At 44.4% G+C, this 20,324-nt stretch overlaps 1 protein-coding gene across 2 annotated transcripts in view; it reads right to left on the bottom strand.

The window, feature by feature from the left end:
* The window catches only part of Smg6 (SMG6 nonsense mediated mRNA decay factor), a 228,202-nt gene that overhangs the window by 101,109 nt on the left and 106,769 nt on the right, over positions 1-20,324 (bottom strand). For both annotated transcript variants that reach the window (NM_001105808.1, XM_087570563.1), the window contains exons 11-13: positions 16,795-16,911; positions 14,031-14,199; positions 2,095-2,296 (exon numbers count right to left, since the gene is read on the bottom strand). In NM_001105808.1, the coding sequence (NP_001099278.1) occupies positions 2,095-2,296; positions 14,031-14,199; positions 16,795-16,911 (488 nt within the window). The remainder of the gene's footprint in view (positions 1-2,094; positions 2,297-14,030; positions 14,200-16,794; positions 16,912-20,324) is intronic.

The raw sequence follows: 20,324 nt of genomic DNA, 5'->3' as shown, positions 1-20,324 counted from the left end.
GAGTTTGAGGCCAGCCTGGTCTACAAAGTCAGTTCCAGGTCAGCTAAGGCTACACAGAGAAACCCTGTCTCAAAACACAAAACAAAAACCTAAGTAATCATAAAAATTATTACATATCTGATTTCCAGCACTACATAACAATTCCCATATAAGAATACACTGGGGGTTGGGGATTTAGCTCAGTGGTAGAGCGCTTGCCTAGCAAGTGCAAGGCCCTGGGTTCGGTCCCCAGCTCCGAAAAAAAAAAAAAAAAAAAAAAAAAAAGAAGAAAAAAGAATACACTGAAATATGTGACAGAGACAATAGTAGGTATATAATCCCAGGGTTTTATTTTTTGCTCTATATTTTTGTTTACGGTGTTGAGGATCAAACCTAGGGTCTTGTGCTTGGTAGACAACCTCAGTCATTCCGTTTTATATTTTTTAAAGGACTGTTTATGTCTAGGTTAATATTAATATACAAATATAGACTTGGGCAGCACATTAATAGCATCTCTTATAGACCAGGTGTGGTGACACACATGTTTAATCCTGGCACTCACAAGGCAGAGGCAGAGCATCTCTTTGGATTCTATGCCAGCCAGCGCTGTATAGTGAGAGACTGCCTCAAAAACAAACAAACAAACAAACAAACAAACAAATCCCATATTTATAGGTCATGTTTAGAATTCAATTTTTACTTTCTGTCTTCGTGTGGAAAACTGAACTCAAGGCTCAAAAAAATTAAAAAAAAAAAACCAAACTTTTGTGTTCACTGGTGTTTTACCTGCACATATGTGTGTGTGAGGGTGTTGGATCCCTAGGAAGTGGAGTTATAGACAATTGTGAGCTGCCATGTAGGTGCTAGGCTAGGCAAGTACTCCATCCTTGAATCAGATCCCAACCCTGAAGGTCAGTTTACTGACTTAACAAAAATCAGTTCTTTGTCTATTATGCATTTTACCTTAATTGAAGACTTCTTCCTCCTTTTTGCATCGACACATATCTTATCTTATAGCACTTGGGAGATTGAGACAGGAGGACACCAGCAGTTTAAGGCCAGCCTCTGCTACACAGGCATTCTGGGGTCAGCCTGCGCTATATGTGAGACACTTTCTCAAAAAACCAAAAGCTAAAAATAAAATAACATTCATCTAAAAGATAAAACAAAACAAAAAAAACTTCCTCCTGAGAAGCCACTCATGGATTACTCCCCAAAGGCCTCTCCCCTAGGGAGTACTATGTCACAGACTCTATGAAGAATGCCTTAGCACAGGACTTGCTAATTCCCCACGAGTGTGGTGGAACAACCTAGTATGCCCTACTCTCCATTGGCTGAAGACCCAATTGTTAAGCTAGAAGCTCCACAGTCCCCACCAGGGCAACAGGGAATGGCCTTTGTTTTCTATAAACAGACAAGAAAAAAGTCAAGTTATAACAGTCCTTAGAGGAAGGAAAATAGAAACCAGGCAGTGAGGAATGCTTCATATTCCTAAAAGCTTTTTTTGTAAGTTAACACATGGTGTCTGCTTCTCTCTAGTCACCTATTTATCACTCTCCTCCTTAGAGAAGAGAAAAAGACCTGGCTGTTTTCCTAGTGCAGAGTTCTGTGGCTGGGGAAGGAGGGAGAGGGAAGGAAGGAGGGTGCTTTAAGCATGATGCAAACCATTTGGAGCTGAGTAAGAGCACTGCCAACACAAGCTGCACTATTTAAACAAGTGAGGAAATGATCGTATATACAACATGCCAGGAGCTCTGCTCTCCCTGTCTCCTCCTCCCTCTCTGTCTCTCTGTCTCTCTGTCTCTCTCTCTGTCTCTGTCTCTCTGTCTCTGTCTCTGTCTCTCTCTCTCACACACACACACACACACACACACACACACACACACACACACACACACAGGCACAGGCATGGGGAGACACCCCCCAAAGGAAGTTGAGAAAGATTTTTTTCAAGACACAGAACTGGATGTCAGCGGCTAAAAGGTCGATATTTTCCCTTAACACCCTTCTCAATGACTTAATCATGTTCCGTTTGTACAGAAAACTTCCCAAGAATAAAGCCTGGAGAATTAAGAGAATGGGTAAATGGGAAGGGATATTTGGCCTGCAGCTGACCTTATCCGAGGTTTTCTCCACGTAGCAGGGGTCCTGAGGGGCAGCCAGCAAGGGGACAAAGCCAGAGAGAAGCCGATCCTCTTCCAGGATAAGCAGGGTGAGGTCATCATCTGGGTCCTTGTACAGTGGCACCTCAGACTGATTCACTGCAGTCAGTATGTTACAGAAATCAGCAAGTGTTGACCATACATCCACAGCAACCCTGTAAGAAACAAGATGAGAAAAGAAGAAGGGCTCTAAAGAGATTGGTGAAAGTGTTTTTTTGTGCTTTGGGAATAGAAAGGTACTTGCAACAAAAGCTGTAAGGGCTGGCTGGCAGCTGCCAAGAAATATTATCAAAAAATGCAATATGAAGTTGTGCTCATAGCCACCATCTGAAGTGTGTGTAGTGCTCTATGTAAAGGTGAAATTGATCAGGGGTCTTTTAATCCAGAGAGGAGGAAAAAGAATTTTGAGAACCAGTTGTCTAATGCAGGTCTGTCACCTTTTTTTTTTTTTTTTTGGTTCTTTTTTTCAGAGCTGGGGACCGAACCCAGGGCCTTGCGCTTCCTAGGTAAGCGCTCTACCACTGAGCCAAATCCCCAGCCCTCAGGTCTGTCACCTTTACAGACAGTGTGATGAGACACTTTAAACAGTCTAGATACCCAGTGCCTAAGGCAGCTCTCACAAGTCCCTGCTCTTGCATAGTCAAGTATATGCCACAGACAGAAACTGGGCAGGCACTAGCCTCTCTCCTTCACCTATAGCCACACAGGGAGCAGTCATATTGTGTAGTCACATAGGTTTCCCTCTTAGAAATACTTTATAAGTTGATTCTCTATATGGAAGCAGTAAAATGAACACATGTCCAAGAAACCCCCTTCCTGTCCTGCCACGGTCATCTCTGGAAGGGGAAGCTTCTTGCTCACTGCACTGCTATCTTGGCTGTCCCATGCCTTCTTCCTTCTCTCTCTTGTACATTAGATACAGGATGACTAACCACCCTGGGACTGTCCAAGTTTAACCACTAAAATTTTCATATCTCTTAGGTCCCCTAGTCTGACACAAATTAGGATGCTTGGTCACTCCAGTCCCCACATCACCAGGTTCTGATTGAACCTGAGAAGAAACACTAAAACTGCAAGATCTATTTCTCTCTACTTAAAACTCCAAGGTAGAATTATAGAAAGAAGGTTCATCTAGTTCATGCCATCACCTACTGTGACTAAGATTGTTTGGTGGATTCTAACTATCTCCTAAAGTTTGCCTGTCTAGGTAAACCCCAATTGTAGCTGTATATAATGCCTGCCAAGTTTACAGACTTGACTTTCTCCTCTAGAAAAGCTTCTAACCCAGGAGACTGGAATAGGAGGTACCTACCCTCTAGATGCTGATGTTATGAATGTTATAAGAAACAAAACAAAACAAAACAACAACTCCACAGGAGAGTCAGAGTACGAAGAGGCACTATGCTAAGAAGCTATAAGAGTCCCCTGAAATCTCTCAGGGGTATGTCCATGAGCCTACAAGGTAGGGAGAGATCTAAACCATTCAACCCTCAACTCCCATTCCAAGACGACAGGAAAGAATACATTCCAGCAATCACCACTGAGAGGGAAGCTGGGGGAGAATGTAGACTAGGGAGAGGGATGGGGACTCCCTCACCAGCTCCAGGTGGAAGGAGGCTGAGGTGGTTTATTTACTGAAATCACTACACTAGGAAAAGGCAATGAAATGAAACATCTTGTTTTCAAGAGCGTCCTGGGAACCAGGCGGAACATAGTCCCATTAATCACACGACGGCACATAATCAACACACATGTATTGCAGAACCAAGTCACTTCCCAAGCTTTGCCTAGCAAGAACACGTTTGGGAAGAATCACCGGAGGGATGCGGGTTTTCTAAAGCCCTCTGCATAGACACCGACAAGCAGACTCATTCACAAAGCTCCATCTTTTGGCTCAGCTGAGTTTGGCTGTCAGAAATGTTTAAATATGGAAGAAAATAAACAGTTGCAACACGTTTCTGTGCAGAAATCTGCCTGGGCTCCTCTGTGATGTAATGGGAAACGCGGCACTCAGGCTACCAGCTGTAGAATAAACAGAGCTTTGAGGGTTAAAAGGAACTGAACTTTCCACGACCCCATCTGCAGAGAAGAAAATAATAAGAGGAATGATGCACTGCCCCACAGCTCTGATAGTTTATCCTCCGGTCCGGCTGCAGAGACAAGCACCGGATGTGATAGGGCTGCTCGGGGCTGCCTCTGAGGTTAGTGCTGCCCATGGGAGACACAGGGAGGCTCTTCCAGTTCCCTGCTTCCTCCCCCAGTGCCCTGCTGGCCACTTGAGCCCACTGCCTGAGTCTGATCCCACAGAGTGGTGAGCTTTGGCCAACAGGCACTGCTTGGCTGCAGAGCAGCAATTTGGAAAATAAACAGGAAAAACGCCAGTGAGAAGGAAGAAGGTGAAAAGTCTCCCATCTGAATTCTTGGCTTGGAGGTCATGGTTGGTGCTAAACAGGTCAAGGCTGCTTGAGGACATAGTTAGAGATGAGGGTGTGGGCAGCAGTATCCCCAGCCAGAGAAAGGCGGCAGAAAATCACCCACAGTTTCCTCAGTGGGAGGCCCCACATCCCTCTCATCCTCCCACCCTTACCATCTTGGATCCAAGAAGAAGAAATATGTGGTACCATGTGGTTCTCATTACCATGCTCTCCTGTCCCCTAAGGCTCAGATAAACCAAACTGACTCCTCCCAGAGACTGCTGATCATCACTAGGGACTCCTACCCACCTCTGTCTTTTGCCCATTACCACCCACCTTGTGCCAAACCCTTATGACATACTGCAGTGATAAGGTAGACTAGAGGTCTTACCCTGTTGATTTTGTAAGACAGGAGCTGGGGCCAAAAGACATAGGAAGTGCCCTGAGTTCCCAAGTCAGAAATATAAATAAAAGCAGTCCAAGGGTCAAGCTAGACTGAATCAAGGAGATATAAAAAAAAATCCTTCAATGCAAAGTCACTCCTGCAGTCAGGTTGGCCTGATCTTGTTGGTACCCATGGCCACCCTGTGATAAAGGTGTGGGAAATAAGAACCAACAAACTAACAACAACAACAACAACAACAACAACAACAACAACAGTAACAAGGAGATGTTCTCCAAAAACAAACCAACAACAACAACAACAAGGAGAGCTTTTCCAAAACCCAAGTGAGGCTTGAGCTGAAAAGCCAACACCTGCCAGAGGATGGTGTTGCTTCTGGACACTTACGTCAACTGTGCCAGAGGGTTGAGAGGTCAATTCCACGGGTGAACAGTTTCCTATCTAAATAGAAGGGGAACATCTTGAATTTTTCCCCCCGTGTTTCCTTCTTATACCAAAAGGAAGTGCCATTTAACCTCACCTCACAGCAGCCCTTGGATCCAAGGAGTCAAGGTTGGTGGAAGGGTACAAAATGGCTATGAAGACTTGAAGATACTTGAGAACATGTGGTGTTTAGTCAAGCCCCTCTGCCACCCACTCCTATCCAGCTTTTTGCGGAGAAGGAGATTGAAGGTTACAGGTGGGTAGAAGGTGTAAAGGTGGGTGTGAAGAGTCTCACTCTGTAGTCTAGACTGGCTTGGAACTCACCATGTAGCCCTGACTGGCTTCAAAGTCTCAGTGATCCTGCCTGCTGTCCTATGCTTGGCTTAGACAGATCCTTCTGGCTTCTTCTGGTTCAACTTGTATTTGGGGGATGTACCAGAGCCTACGAAATCCCACTAAAGTTAGGGTACACTCTTCACCAAGCAGACACAAATCAGCCAGAGAATATGAAATTGTATTCAATAAATTTATGGCTCCTAGAATGGTGGCAGTGGAGTCTCTCAGAAGGAGTGAGATTAGTGTTCAGGAATCAGCAGTTGCAAAGTGACCCACTAGCCCAACCTCAGAGAACACACCACACAGCAGGAAAGCAGATCCCTGGCAGTAGTCTGAATGCCAGATCCTAGCCTGAGACAGACCAGCAATGACTAGTTAGAGGCATGCACTCAGTACCAAGGTTCACTACAGACATGCATTCACTTACTCCACCAGCAAGAGGGAAAAAAAAAAGAGTTAATTTACTTTTTATTGCCTCAGAATTCCAAGGTTTAATGTAGCTGTCAGTTTGAGTGCAGTGCAGCTGCTGGCCGATACAATGCAGCCCAGGCCAGCCCAGGTGACTGGGGAAACACATTTCACAGAAATGAACCAACACACACTCTTGGCTGGTTGTTTGGAGGATATTGACTTGGGGAATCAGATTAACCCTTCAGGCTGGGGTTAGTTCTGCAAATAACATTAGAAAGCTCTTCAGTCCAGGGAACTGAGAAGCTTGTTCTCAGGTGAGCCCACAGTTTTTTGTGTTTCTATAGTTCTCTCAGAGGTGATGCTATACAATTATGTGCCCTGCAAGATTGAGGTGTGGAACATATGAGGCATGGTATACCACAGCCATCATCTCGTCTGAAATGCAGGAAGAGAACCAGGTCTGCTATCTGCCACAGCTTCAACAGACTGGACTAAGGAAGGGCAACAGGTTGGAATGGTCTGACCAGGGCTCAGTCTGTCTTTCTAGAAAGACCAAGGAAGAATTAGCATTCACACACTTCTTCATATTTTTACTGGAGGAATAGGCTGACTGGTGATTAATATCAAGTACAATGACCCCATGTTACAAGCCTGCAGGGGCCTGTGGAGGTGGCCATTTCCTGTGTAATACCAGCTTGTTTAAACACTAACATTCAAACTCCACAGCTGCAGAACAAACCCGGAAAGAGTTGAGTGAGAAGAAGCCCTGCATTGTGTTTCAGAGCTGTGGAAGATCAGAGAGGTAGTGCGGATGGGAAACAAGTTGGGTTTTGGGTTCCTGGGGTGAAGAAATCTGGAAACAGCTAAGGTGGTATAGAAAGTAGGTACAAGGAAGCTAAAAGTCCATTGAGCACAAACTCACGGGAAAGGCAGAAAACTGGCAAGCAAATGCTCAAAGACATACATCATCTGCTTTAAGAAATGTATTTCCCTTTGGGAGCCCAACTCTCTGGATCAACAGACAACAATAAGTCCCTGGTTGCCCTGGAATACTTCTTACTCAACGGTAGAAAAATGGCAGGGTATAAGCAGCTAGTCGCAGAAATGATCTAAACCTAGTAAGTCTAGTGGTGCTACGAGAATAATATTTGGGCATAAGATGCTACTAAGTTCTGGAACTTCAGTGCTAGAAACTGTAGTAGGCTATAAGGGTGGAGACGCATCTCTCTCACTGAGATACAGGAACCACAAAATTTGTTTTAGATGTTGCTACAAAGCAAAGAGATCACTCACTATTCTAGGAGGTAAGACAAGCACAACAAGATAACTTGTTTTACTAATAAGAGATGCCTACTAGGTAACCTATTTGAAGATTATCCCTTTAACAACCATAATTCATATAAAAGCCAGTCAACTGGGTCCTTTGAGAAAGTGCTCAGCCCCAAATCAGTTCTGTCCAGCAGAGCAGACCAGACTCTGAAGCTGTGCTACAGCAAGGACAGTAAGTTTTTCCATGTTGCTAGGCAGTGTAGCAAGAGCCCTACAGTCAGGAACAGATCACTGTAATCTCTTTGTAGGACTTCTCAGGTACCAAAGTATTACTCCTATGTCATCTCCCCAAACTCACTCTAGGTCATAGCCTTATTTTATTTCAGTTCTCTCAAGTCATTCTTGTAGGTATAGCCTCTGTAACATCACTATGGTGTGTTAAACCCATCAGCACTGGGTTTGGGAAAAACAGCCCCTAGGGGATTCTGACATCTCCATGGCCTGAGCAGAGGAGCCCTTGGCGGCCTCCCTGGTGCGGATTCTCACGGTTCCTGCCTCTCCAAACTTTTAGCTGTAACCACTCCAACACGTCCTCTCAGTTTAGCATATACTGGACCCAAATAACCTTAGCCCAGTGCTGGAAAGTCTCTCCCTGGGGTCAGCTGTTGTACCCTGCAAGGTCAGACTAAAGCCTTAGACCAACACCCCTTTCTTTCACAAGGAGTCCTGTGGGAGGAGTGGGGAGAAGACAAAGGCTCTTGCCATGGGAGAGATCATGTGTGCCCCACGCTCAGCACTTGGAGGAAGAGGAACCCCTTGGTGCCAGGCTGCAGTGCTGACGCCCCAAACTGGAGCCAGGGAGACTGGGTGGGGAGCCAGGGTAGCACAGGGGCTTCCCACAGTCACTAGCACTTCCTTCAGGGAAGTGCTGATGGACTATTACTTGGTGACCTCCTAAAATGCTCTTTGGGAAGACGTATTAAGCGTCCTTGAAAGGCTGCTGATTAGATTTGGGATTAGTTCTCGTTCAAAGTTGCCTATGAGGGTGCATGAACTAGCTGTTTCTTTAAGTCAAGAATTCCTATCTCATCTACAAGGCCAACATATGTGAGCTCCCTGAGGACACGCCCCTTTTCTCTCTGATGAGGGAGCCTTGGAAGGCTCCCTAGAAGTTTTTTCAAGAATGATCTTCAGACTATATAGGACAAGCAATGGAAAAGCAGCAAGTCCAGGAATTTCTAGATTAAAAAAAAAAAAAAAAAAAAAAAAAACAGTACTCCAATCCAACAGTGTGATAAATGCATCCGAGCTACAATTAGGAAGATATATAGCGTCAGAATGCGAAGGTCTGGGCAGCCTGGTGAAACGCGGGCTCTCCAGAGCCCCAGCTATGTTTCCCATTATGTAACCCTGGTCATGGGCAGACAGCCAGACTCCAAATGAAAAAGAGACTCTGGCTTGGCACTGGTTCTATTTTCCTATCCTCATTTGGGGTCAGCACAGTGTCATACAGCTGCAGAGAAAGCTCTGGGGATTAAACCTGGGAAAGCCTCCAAGACCAGGACCTGGGTTCAAGTACCAGCTGAAAGCAATAAACCAACTGCCACAGCTGGGCTGGTTTGGATGTTCTCAGAGTCCCCTGACTCTTTCACTTACTGAGAACCAGAGATCAAGATGAGGGAAGATTTGGCTTCGGCAGAGACTGTGAAATGAGGTAGGTTGTCCCACTGCCCTGGCTCTGCCCAAGGTCCTGGGATACAAGGAGTTCCTGTGTCTGGGTTCACGGAAGACTGCTGTTCAGCTTTTCTTCATCGGCTAACATTAACACCTTTCCTCATGGCCACTTGGTGAAGTAGAAAGCAGCTGCTTGCTTTTCCTGCTTCAAAAAAAGCCCTGGTGTAGAAGAGCTAAGAAACTGTGCTAGTTGATAGTCATGTAGGTGGTCCCTCCAAACGCTGACGTCTGTTCTGAAATGACCAAACCCTTCTATACTGCCTTTTACAGTGGACAAGGAAGCCACTTGCCACAGCCCACTACAATACCCTTGCACCAAAAATCTCCTGGGACACGAAGCCATTCTACCAAATCTCCTAACAGAGCCAAGTGACATCTCCTTACCTACATGCTGACTCCAGACCCACTAAATGCCACTGGGGAGGAGCAAGTATCTCTGCAAGCCTTACCTTATCAGCCCTTCGAGAGCAATGAGGTCACCTTCAGCCCAAGTGCTTCATGTGTGCCTGCCTAAGAACAGTAGATCTGCCTAGAAAGGATAGAAACACAGGCAAAGAGGGGAGAACCAAGAAAACTAATGATGAACTTTGGAATCCCTCACGACAGTGAAGGATTGTGTGCTATGACTCTCTAACCATCCAAGGAGAGAAAACACAAAAGAAGGGGTAGAGATGAAGAAGGGTCCTAGAGGAAATACAAGAGAAAAGTATATTATCTAGCCACCTTATCTTAAGATCAGAGAAATCTGTCTTTGCAAAGAAGAAATGCAGGCAAAGACTAATGAAAGCACACAAAGGGGCCGGCAATAAGTGGAAGCCATTTCCTTCTTACTCCCTGGAGAGCATTCCTAAATCCTTCAAAATGAAGATCTGTAAGAAGGATCTTTCTAGTGTCAGGGGTGTTATGGTTTTGACCTCTATAGGACTGGTTAGGTTATGTCATTCCCTATGGCCTCCCTATGGCATGGCTGGTGACTCACACCTGTAATACCACTACTTCAAGGTTAGGCAGGATTGCCACAAATCTGAAGCCGGCCTGGACTACAAAGTGAGTTCCAGGTCAGCCTAGGTTATAGAGTAAAACCTTGTCTCAATAACCAAAGGTGTCCATAGATTGGATGGTTGACTATAAGACACAAGTTTGAAAGGGACAGAGCCACCAAAGCTTACCAATGATCTCAAGCATGGTATTTACTGGGAGTACCCAAGTAGCCAGTTATAGGAAAAAACTAGAAAAGAGGAAAAGTAAAACTCTAAATCCACCTTTCTAATGCTTAGATCTTAAAGCTAGAAAATGGAGCCACCCCTAGTGTTAGTCACACCAGGTTTGCTCTGGTGAACTTAGTCCTTATATGACCATGCCTTGGGGTCAGCCCCAAGGACAGCAACTGCTGCTTGACACTTAAACTTGCATTCCGGAGATAGTCAGCTGCTGATCATGATGAGGGGGAGGCGAGGGAAGGGAGGGGAAGTCGAGGAAGGGAGAACACAAGAACAAGGGAACCTAAATCCTGACTGTATGACATATCTCCTACCTGGATTCACACCTGTGAACATCTTAGGCTACAAAAACTTGTTTACTGGGAAAGCAAATTCGATATAGTAATGGGTCAAATTTGGTTTTTTTTTTAGTCTGAAAAAATGAAGCAAGCAGGATTCATGTGTCCCAACCCCTTCTAGTTCTACTGGCGTTTGCTTAGACCACGTGACCAGCTACAAATTGAGCCCTTGTCCAAAGATGGGCACATAGAGCCAGCAATAGATCATTTGCTCCAACATCCAGAGGAGAAACAGGCTCAGCACCTCAAGCAAATGAAGCCCAGTATTTCCTGTATAAACTCTGCATTTCTAGAGTCAAACAAAAGCTAAAGGGAAGAAGAGGAGGAGGAGGAGGAGGAAGAAGAGGAAGAGGAGGAAGAAGAAGATGAGGAGGAGGAGGAGAGGAGGGAAAGATGAAGGGAGAAGAGCTATAGAAGGATTAACAACCTGATGGGCCAGGATAGGTGGATCAGAGCTAAGGGGCCTATGGATGTGGGCTAAGGTGACCCAGAAAGACTCGAGCTCTGGGGGCAGATGTCTGCTTCCCTGTCCCTGTAAGAAGAAAAGACTCCTCAGGGGCCCTTCACACATCAGAAGCAGTGGTGTAGATACTTAGAAAGTTTCCTAGCTATTTTCCCCCCAAATTGCAAATTGCCTCACCCGAATTACAGATTAATAGCCTAAAAATTTGAGACTGTACAGGCTAACTCTTCAGGGATCACTGCTGGGAAACAGCTGCCCCTGGCCAGCAGGTCTGTTAGTTCTTTTGTGAGGCTCCAGCTGCCCAACTCAGGGTTCAACCCTGCTCATGAGACTTCCAGTCTGGAACACATTTTGGAAACCTAGGAAGGCTCACAGGAAGTATGTGAGCTGTCTGATGCTGGAAGCACTGTCCACACAGTTACAAAGCTAAAGCTAGGGAGGAACCAGAGAAAGCAGGAGTCCAGGGGTGCCTCTTGGGGTGAGGTACAAGGAAACAATTTAGAAGGAAAGTAGGCGAAGAGTCAAGACTACACAGCCCACACAGAGAGTTCAGTAACTACTGACCAGAAATCTCTGCTGCAGCCTTCCCTCTGTGGGTCACCCATGAGTCTAGGAGATATACATGCCTGGCAGCCAACCCAGACAAACTCCCCTCCTCATTCCCCAGCAGCAGCCAAGGTGTCCATGCTCTACCCACTAGTGTTTCCTTCTACCAGAGAAGAGCTGTGGGCATGAATGCTGAAAAATACTAGGTACCTATGCTTGTTCCAAAACACAAATCACACAGCTACATAGTACCCAGAGTCCAAAGCAGCTTTCACTGCATATACCTATGGGAAGAAAAAAGTCAGAGACTGAGTGGTAGGTAGATCAGAGAGAAAATCAGACATGAAGAAAGATCCAGAGAGAGTGGGGAAGAAGGAAAAGAGAAAGAAGAGAGAGGGAGGGAGGGAGGGAGGAGAACGAACTAATAGAGGTGATGCCTGCATGCAGATACTACTGTACTAACATGAAATGAAAGAGTGAGAGACTGAGGGCCAGGTCTTCTTTGTAATGGGCTGTGGAGTCAGTGATTTAGGCTTTGTGGAATGTACAGTCTCTGTGGCAAATACTCAGCTCTGATGCTGTTATATAAAAAAGCAGCCATAGACCAAAAATAAACAAGCCTGGCTGTGCTCTCATACAACATTACTGAAACCTGATTTGTATGCAATTTTTTTAAGTTTGAATTAGTATTCTTGTGATTTTTTTCAAACCATTTAAAATGTATACCATTCTTGGGTGGTGGGGAAGTTTGTCTCCCTAATAAAGGGAGACAAAAAAGGCAAGTAGAAACAAGCTGGAACAAGCAGAGACAGACAGGAAGACACAGAGAAATCCTCATACAAAGAATCCTCCTCCAATAGAGACATTTATATTAGCACACAAAAAGTCAAATCAACAAATACATCATGTCAATTATAAAGCTAGGCAAAGGCATGGGCATTCAAGAACATATTTAGGTGTTGGAAAGATGATGGCTTAGTGGCTAAGCACTTACTGTTTGTGCAGAAGACATGGGTTCAATTTTCAATGTCCCACATGGCAGCTCACAACTGTCTACAACTACAATTCTAGGAGATCCAATCCTCTCTTATAACCTCTGTGGGTACCAAGCATACATGTGGTGCATAGATATGCACGTGAGCAAAACATTCACACACAAAAAATAAATGAATGAATAAATAAATCTAAAAGGAAAAAAAGGGTATTGCCATAGATCCAGACACCAGAAAAGACTGCTATGGGGATGGACGTGTGAACACAAACGCAAACCTAAGAACACAAAAACCACAGATGCAAATCAGCATAGGCTCGGACAAAAACACATCAAATAGATATGACACATGTAGCCACAGACTGATACACCCAGACACATAGGCAGCCACTGACAGGCATATTGAGTTGCCCTTAGACAGACAACCAGACAGCAGTAGGAACATACAGAACTCTATACATGGTGCAGATAGACACTAAGACACACAGATCCACAGACACACAAGGACAAGCAGTACTCTGACTGGCAGAGCTAGTAGACTGAATCCAAACACAAGACAAAGAAAGAACACACCTGGTTATACAAAACTCTGGATGTAATTTATGGCAATGAATCTTAAATATTAAAACTGTTACAGTGACAAATCCCATTATATGTTTTACTACTACTCTGAAACAACAATAAAATCCACAAAATCGCTGCCCTACAAATGCACAGATCTATGTAGACCACCTACACAAAATCACATATCCTCAGACCAACACACCTCACCAACACATGCCCTGAGAGACACTACACAGAGGGCAAGGTGAGAAGACAGGGGATGAGTGAACAGAAAAGGAAGAGAGATACGTACCTACTCATCCCCAGCACACACTAATACCACAAGCAAAGATGAAAAACACCGAGTACAGAAGGTAACAAACAGAAGTGAGATCAGTTAACAAAGAAAAACTAAAGTGTAGACAGAGAGGTGAAGTCACACACACACATCAGTGGTATGAACATCAACAAAATGAATAGAATGAAGTGAAGTGAGAAAGTAAGAACAAGGACAAACAACAAGACACAGCCTGAGAGGAAGAGAGAAGGGGAGAGGCCAAGGTAAAGAAAAGGACCAGACAACAGGCCAAAATAACAACATCAGGGAAAAGACAGGTGATAAGGGAATGGAAAAATCAAGCCTCAAATGAGGATGAAAGAAGGAAGCTGTAATGATTGAAAGGAAGCAGACTCAGTCGGGACTAGGCATGGAGGGGTGTGTCTCTGTGGGGAGGAGGGTGCAGGTAGGAACACTACGAACCGAGGTCAGAGTGTGGGAGAGCAGGCAGGCCAACTTACTGCAAGGGCAGATCCAAAGATGTGGGCGGAGGATTCCAGGTGTCTGGGTAGCCAAGCATCCAATCTGACCAGACTTTCACACTGGGGAGCAGCTCCTTTAGGTCCGGGACGAAGGAAGATACCTTGATGTCATCTTGGTCCTCTTGGTCCTCAGGAGAGGACAGCTGAGCTGCAGAGGCAAAGCATGAGAACTGGGCCTATGTGTGCAGATTGAAGCCTAGATGCTGGGACAGCAGCAAACTCTTAGAAGAGGGAGAGTAAGTTCACAGCAGAATAGGACTCAAATGTGAGGAAATGTACCAACATCTCTGGGGACTCTGAAAGTAGGACAAAGAGAGTAGCAAGAAGCTGACTTTCTCCTGGAGACACATGCTCTGCTTCACCTGGGGTCCAGCATAAGCCTCCACTCTGGCCTCCAACTCACTGGTTTAGAATTCCTTTAGCACAGCGCCAAGATGGCATCAGAGTTCCTGCCACAACTGCAAAATTTGAACTTAGTCAGAAGGAAACATCAGAAAAACCCGAATTGTGAAACATTCTACAAAGTAAATGGCTTATATGTCAATAATGTCAAGGTTATGAAGGACAAAGGAGGCTAGGCTGAAGGAGACTAAAGAGACAGACACAGCACTTAAATGCAGTGTGGTGATCCTGGATTAGAGCCTAGAATTCCCAACCCCACCCTGCAGCCCGAAGAACCTTGTCAGAGTTGGGTATAGTAGCGCATGCCTGTGAGTCCAGGATTCAGGAGAATTTTGAGCTTGAAGTCACACTGAGCTACAGAGTTACTCCCAACAAAGAGCTTTACTGGGAAAATAAGTATAAATTGAATAAGGCCTATATACTCAATAATACTACTACATCAACACTGATTTTCTATTTTTGTTTTTAAATTGCTTTTATTTTTAATTATGTGTACTAGTGTGTATCTATATGTGGGTATCCACACATGAGTGCAGGTCCCCTTGGAAAGACATTTGGATGCCCTAGAGCAGGAGTTTCAGGCAGTTGTGAGCAATGTGAGCGCTGGGAACAAAACTTAGGTTCTCTGTGAGAGTAATATGTTCAGTTAGCCACGGAACCATTGCTCTAGCACTGATTCCCTGATTTTGGCAACTGTTCTTACTGGTTTGTTGTTTTGCTAAGGATATAACCTAGGGCTTGTAAATGCTAGGCAAGTACTCTACCACTGAATATATCCTTAGCTCCCAGAATCTGGTAACTGTTAGGATATCGGCCTAATGTGAAGAAATACAAAGTCAAGTATTTAGAGCCAAAGGGCTATTACGCTTGCAGCTTAAAATCAAATGGTTCAGAACAAAAACAATAAGTGTGCATGTTTAAAGACATGGTAAAATATTAACTACCTGGGAGTCTAGAAAAGGCATATATATAAAAGTGCTTTGCATTATCCATTTAAATTTTATTATTACTCTGTGCGTGTGTACGTGTGCATCTGTGACCTACCAAGCCATATTGCTGGCCCTATTTTTATATTGTGAGGGTATCATGTAGTCCAGTCTGATCTCAAACTCCCTCTATATATAGCCAAGAGTGACCCAGAATTCTTAAGAATTCCTGAGTCACTGGGTTTATGGTCATAAGCCACTAAACTCAACTAGTTTGTAAATGTGAAATTATTTTAAGATAAATTGTTCCTACCCCTGAATAAAAGGCAACTCTAGAAACAGGAGGCATCTCAACACTGGTGTAATGGATAACAGAGGGAGAAGTCCTCCTGCTTGCCCAATACTGATGCAGAAACCAAGCGGAAGGTAGGATCTTACTCCTACCTTTCTTGGCTATAATTATCTAAGGTGGGATTCTAGGGTAAGATATAAAGAATCTGGCATAATACCTCAAGGAAAGGGTTAGCAGCGCCTGCTTAGTTCAGTGAGCTCAAGCTGGCTAGCCCGCAGTGGGTATAGCAGCTACCATATACCAAAGAGACAGAAATATAAAATATAAAATTATGAAAAGTAAAGAATCTTGTCCAGTCCTTGCTCTGGGAAGATAGGAAAGTGAAAGGGAAGACTCATTACATAGCCTTCAGATCTTTTTATTTGTTTTTATATGCAATGTGTGGGTGTTTTTCCTGCATATATGTCTGTGCACCACTTGCATTTCTGGTTCTCAGAGGACAGAAGACAGCATCAGATGCCCTGCAATTCGAGTAACAACTGATGGTTGTTAGCTAATGTAGGTTTTGAGAATCAAATCTGGGTCCTCTGAAGAGCAACCAGTGTTCTTAACCTCTGAGCCATTTCTCCAGTCCTTCTTCAGGTCTTTTTAAAGATAAAAGAACACATAAAAAGCCAGGTGTGGTGGTGCACGCCTTTAATTCCAGCACCAGGGAAGCAGAGGCAGACAGATCTTCTGTGAGTTTGAGGCCAGCCTGGTCTATATAGAGAGTCCCAGGTCAACAGAGATTACACATTAAGAGAGACCCTGTCTATAAATGAATGAATGAGTGAAAACAAAGCCAATAAACAAACCAAGATCTCACATAATAGCCCACAGGCAGGATGAAATTCCAAACTACTGAAATAAAAATGGAAAGGAGGGAGCCATAAAAGGGAAAGGGGGTCTGACAGGCCATCAGACTATAGACACAGATGGACTCATTAACTTAACAAAAAAGAGAAGGACATGCTGGAAGGAAGAAGACCAGAGAGCTGGTAGAAGACTGAACACCAGCACTCTAAGGTTCATCTGGACAGGGCTGGGCAACCGGAAAACCCAGTGGCCAGGGCCTCCTGCTTACCTTTGGCAGAGTCCTTAAGTAAGCATGTGCAGCGCTGGACCAGTAGAGAAAACATAGCCAAGCCCAAGGATGCAGCTTGTTCCTGGATCACAGAACGACACTCCTCTGAGAAGCAGTCTGCAAAGCAGCAAAGGAAACTCCATCACACTCTAGGGGCCAAGTGCCACTGTGCTGCCCTGTGGAGGGGCTCCCTGACCACAGTGCTCAGCTTTTTCTTCTTCCTCTAGAATGGCAGGTGGTGGTAGTACGCTCTCTCCAATAGATTTATATGACTTTGTGCTATATACAGAGCACTTACCGATATGCCCTGCACACAGAAGATGCCTGTTAACATCACAAGATCCCCTATATAAGTCCTTTAAAATCTAATTTATTTTTAATTAAAAAATGTACCTCTCATTCCATAAACTTAAAAATTAACACAATTCAATTTTAGGCGCGCGCGCGCACACACACACACACACACACACACACACACACACACATCTTAATTTTATATACAATGTGTGAGGGTGTCAGATACCTCAGAACTGGACAGTTATAGACAGTTGTGAACTGCAAAGTCGGGGCTAGGAATTGAACTCAGGTTCTTGGGAAGAGCAGCCAGTGCTCTTAACCACTGCGCCACCTCTCCAGCCCCTAGGTTCTTCTTGAGTGCACAGTGTGAGAGAGAGACTTCTGACAAAGAGTGTGTGTAAGAAGGCAGTACCAGGAAGACACTCTCTGTTGTAGAGTGCTCATGGTTAGATCAATGAAAAGGCTGAGATCCTACATAACTAACTCAATTGTATCCTGTCTTAAATTTTAATTTTAAAAGTATTTTAATTCATTGATAATTTTATACATGTATATAATGTACGAGTATATTCACTCTTTATCCTCCCTCTTTAACCCTTCACCAGTCCCTCTGAACCCCTTGTAGTTACCAACAAGTCCCCCTCTTATTTTCATATTTTTTATTTTTAATTTTCCTTTGCTCTAAAGATCTCTTAATTTTCATTTTATGTGTGCTCCACTTGCATTTAATATGCAGACAATGTGCATGGCCAGGGCTTGGGAATTCTGGAAAGGGAGTCAGATCCTCTGGGAGTTATGGACACTGAGCCTCCGTGTAGGTGCTGTGACCCCAAACCCAGACTCCAGCCCCTTTCATTTCTTTAAAAAACATTATTTATTCTTTGGTAACTTTATATATGAATGCATTTAGACCATATGTACCTCCCCATCTTCTGTTTTTTTCAGTGGCCCACCAAGATTAATTAAAGTTGCTAGTATGAGCACGGGTGTGGGTTATTATTTCGTGGAGCATAAGCAATTCACTGTAGGCTATACCACTGATGAAAGATGACTCCTCCCTTTCTTCATCACAACACTTCCCTAAGCCTTATTACCTCAAAGGGCACAAAATAAGCTGGGGCTAGAGAGTCTCTGCTTTCGGTAGCTACTGACAATGTGAAGCTACAGTACCAAAACCTTATTTCATTAGCAGGAATGCAATCAACAACAGATTTAAACTTATGTTCTTAGATCACTATTGGTTTCAGGCCTAGGCCCTCTATATATTCCCCATCCTAACACAGCACACATGAGACACAAAAACACATTAACATTTTTGCTGAATGAATTACTTTTGTAGAAAATAATGCTTATTACATAATGTAATAGATCAGTGTTAGCCTTCCCTGCCCCCTCCACCCAGGGTTAAAAAGAGTAAATCTGGCTTCTAATGCCAGCACCCTGGTTAAGAAACTCTCTCACTCTTACATCCTGGGTTTAACTTCCTCCTGGTTTTAGGTCACTGAGAGGAGCCACTCTGCTGATGGGCAGAGTTAGTCTTTGCTGAGACCCTCATAATATTCCCGCACTCCTGCCTTTACCTACATACGATCAGTGATCTCTTCAACTGCCATTTCATCCAGGTTTGAGGGCAATAACAACATGCCAGAAGCAGCAGTCCAATTTCAGTCTCAGGGGGGAGACACCCAGCACACACAGGGGGATGGACACAGGGGCCAAACTCACTAGCTTTGGAAGCAGCTAATCTGATAATCCCCCCAGTAACACAGGAAAACTCAGTTTCCAAGTGTTAAAAGGATAATTATCCACACGTTTGATCTCTGTCCCTGCCTGCATTTTGTTTGACCTGTCAGCTTACTAGTTTGCCAAGGACCTAAATAAGTTACTCCAGGAGACATTACACAAGCACAGCTATTCCTAAGTCTTCACCACAGGAGCAAGAATGACTGGAGAACACAATGCCTACCCCAAAGCACTTTCAAAGTTCTAGATGTGAGAAGCCAGCTGCTGCTCAGAAGGGCTCAACATATGAATACCATAAGGGGAGCAACCCTTCAAAATTGTGGTTTTCCCATCATCCTTCCAGATGCCCAACAGTCCCAATGTCACCCTTTACAATACAACTGTGGCAGGCACTAAGGAAGTGGTAACAATCCATGAGATTACAATCAGTCATCACTCCCAGTCTTATGATAAGATAAAGCTCTGTTTAAAGAGATAGGAAACGGGAGAGTAGGTGAGATGGCTCAGCAGGTAGGGGCACTTGCCAATATGCCTTACAACCTGAGTTAGATTCCTGGAATCCACATAGTGGAAAGAGAGAACTAAGTCTGGAAAGTTGTTCTCTGGCTCTAACTCGTGCATTATAGTATGTGTGCCCATAGGTTTGTGAGCATGGGTGTGCACACACCCACCCACATACAAATGTGACCATTCTTTTTTTTTAAAAAAAGACAAAGAAAACAAGCATGTGAGCATCACAAGGAGAAAGGATATATATGAGCAGAGAGAGGAAGACCTGCAACACATCCCAAGAAGAGCTGCAGTGTCTCCCTGCTCTCCAAGCCATCGGCAGCAGCACTGTAAATTCCTTTCTATCTCTGTGTGGGTTCTCTCTCACTGCAGGCCGCTAACTACCAGCCTTTACTAAGCGACAGCGTGCAGAGTGAAGGAATTAGGCCAGGACACAGGAAACTGGAGGATGTATAGAGGCCACATTCTGGAAGCTGAAACACTTGATCAAATTAACATCCACAGAAGTCACCTGCAAAGGCTACAGAGATGGAGGAAGAAGTCTTTTTTTTTTTTTTCCACAAAACTGCGTATGTAGTCCATTCTCCATAGCAACGGAACTGACAGGTGGAGATGACTTTTTCCAAGCTCATCTTAAGTTTTATGATTAACAGCTACATTATTTCTCAGAGTTCAGGGTGGGAGCTAGGGCACAACAAGAAGAATGATTTGCTTAAAAGCAATGGTACCTGTGGCTTCTCATGACTCTGGGTTGGGTACTGCTATCAGGTAGAAGCTCTGTAAAAACAGGTACCTCTGGTATAGAACTGGAGAACAGCCTGAAGGCAGTTTTGCAGCTGCCCTGCATGGTTATTTTAACCTCTCTATCACCGTGCTCCTTAGGCAAAGGCTGCAGAGCACACTGCCTGCTTGTGGGTGGTCCAGCTGGAGAAAAGTACAAATGAGGGGTATTCTTCCCTGACTAAGCAGGTAGACATATC

The sequence above is a fragment of the Rattus norvegicus genome, chromosome 10 (assembly GCF_021556685.1).
Source record: "Rattus norvegicus strain SHRSP/BbbUtx chromosome 10, alternate assembly SHRSP_T2T, whole genome shotgun sequence".
NCBI lineage: Eukaryota > Metazoa > Chordata > Mammalia > Rodentia > Muridae > Rattus > Rattus norvegicus.
The sequence above is the reverse complement of the archived record's forward strand: the minus strand, read 5'-3'. Positions and strand labels throughout refer to the sequence as shown.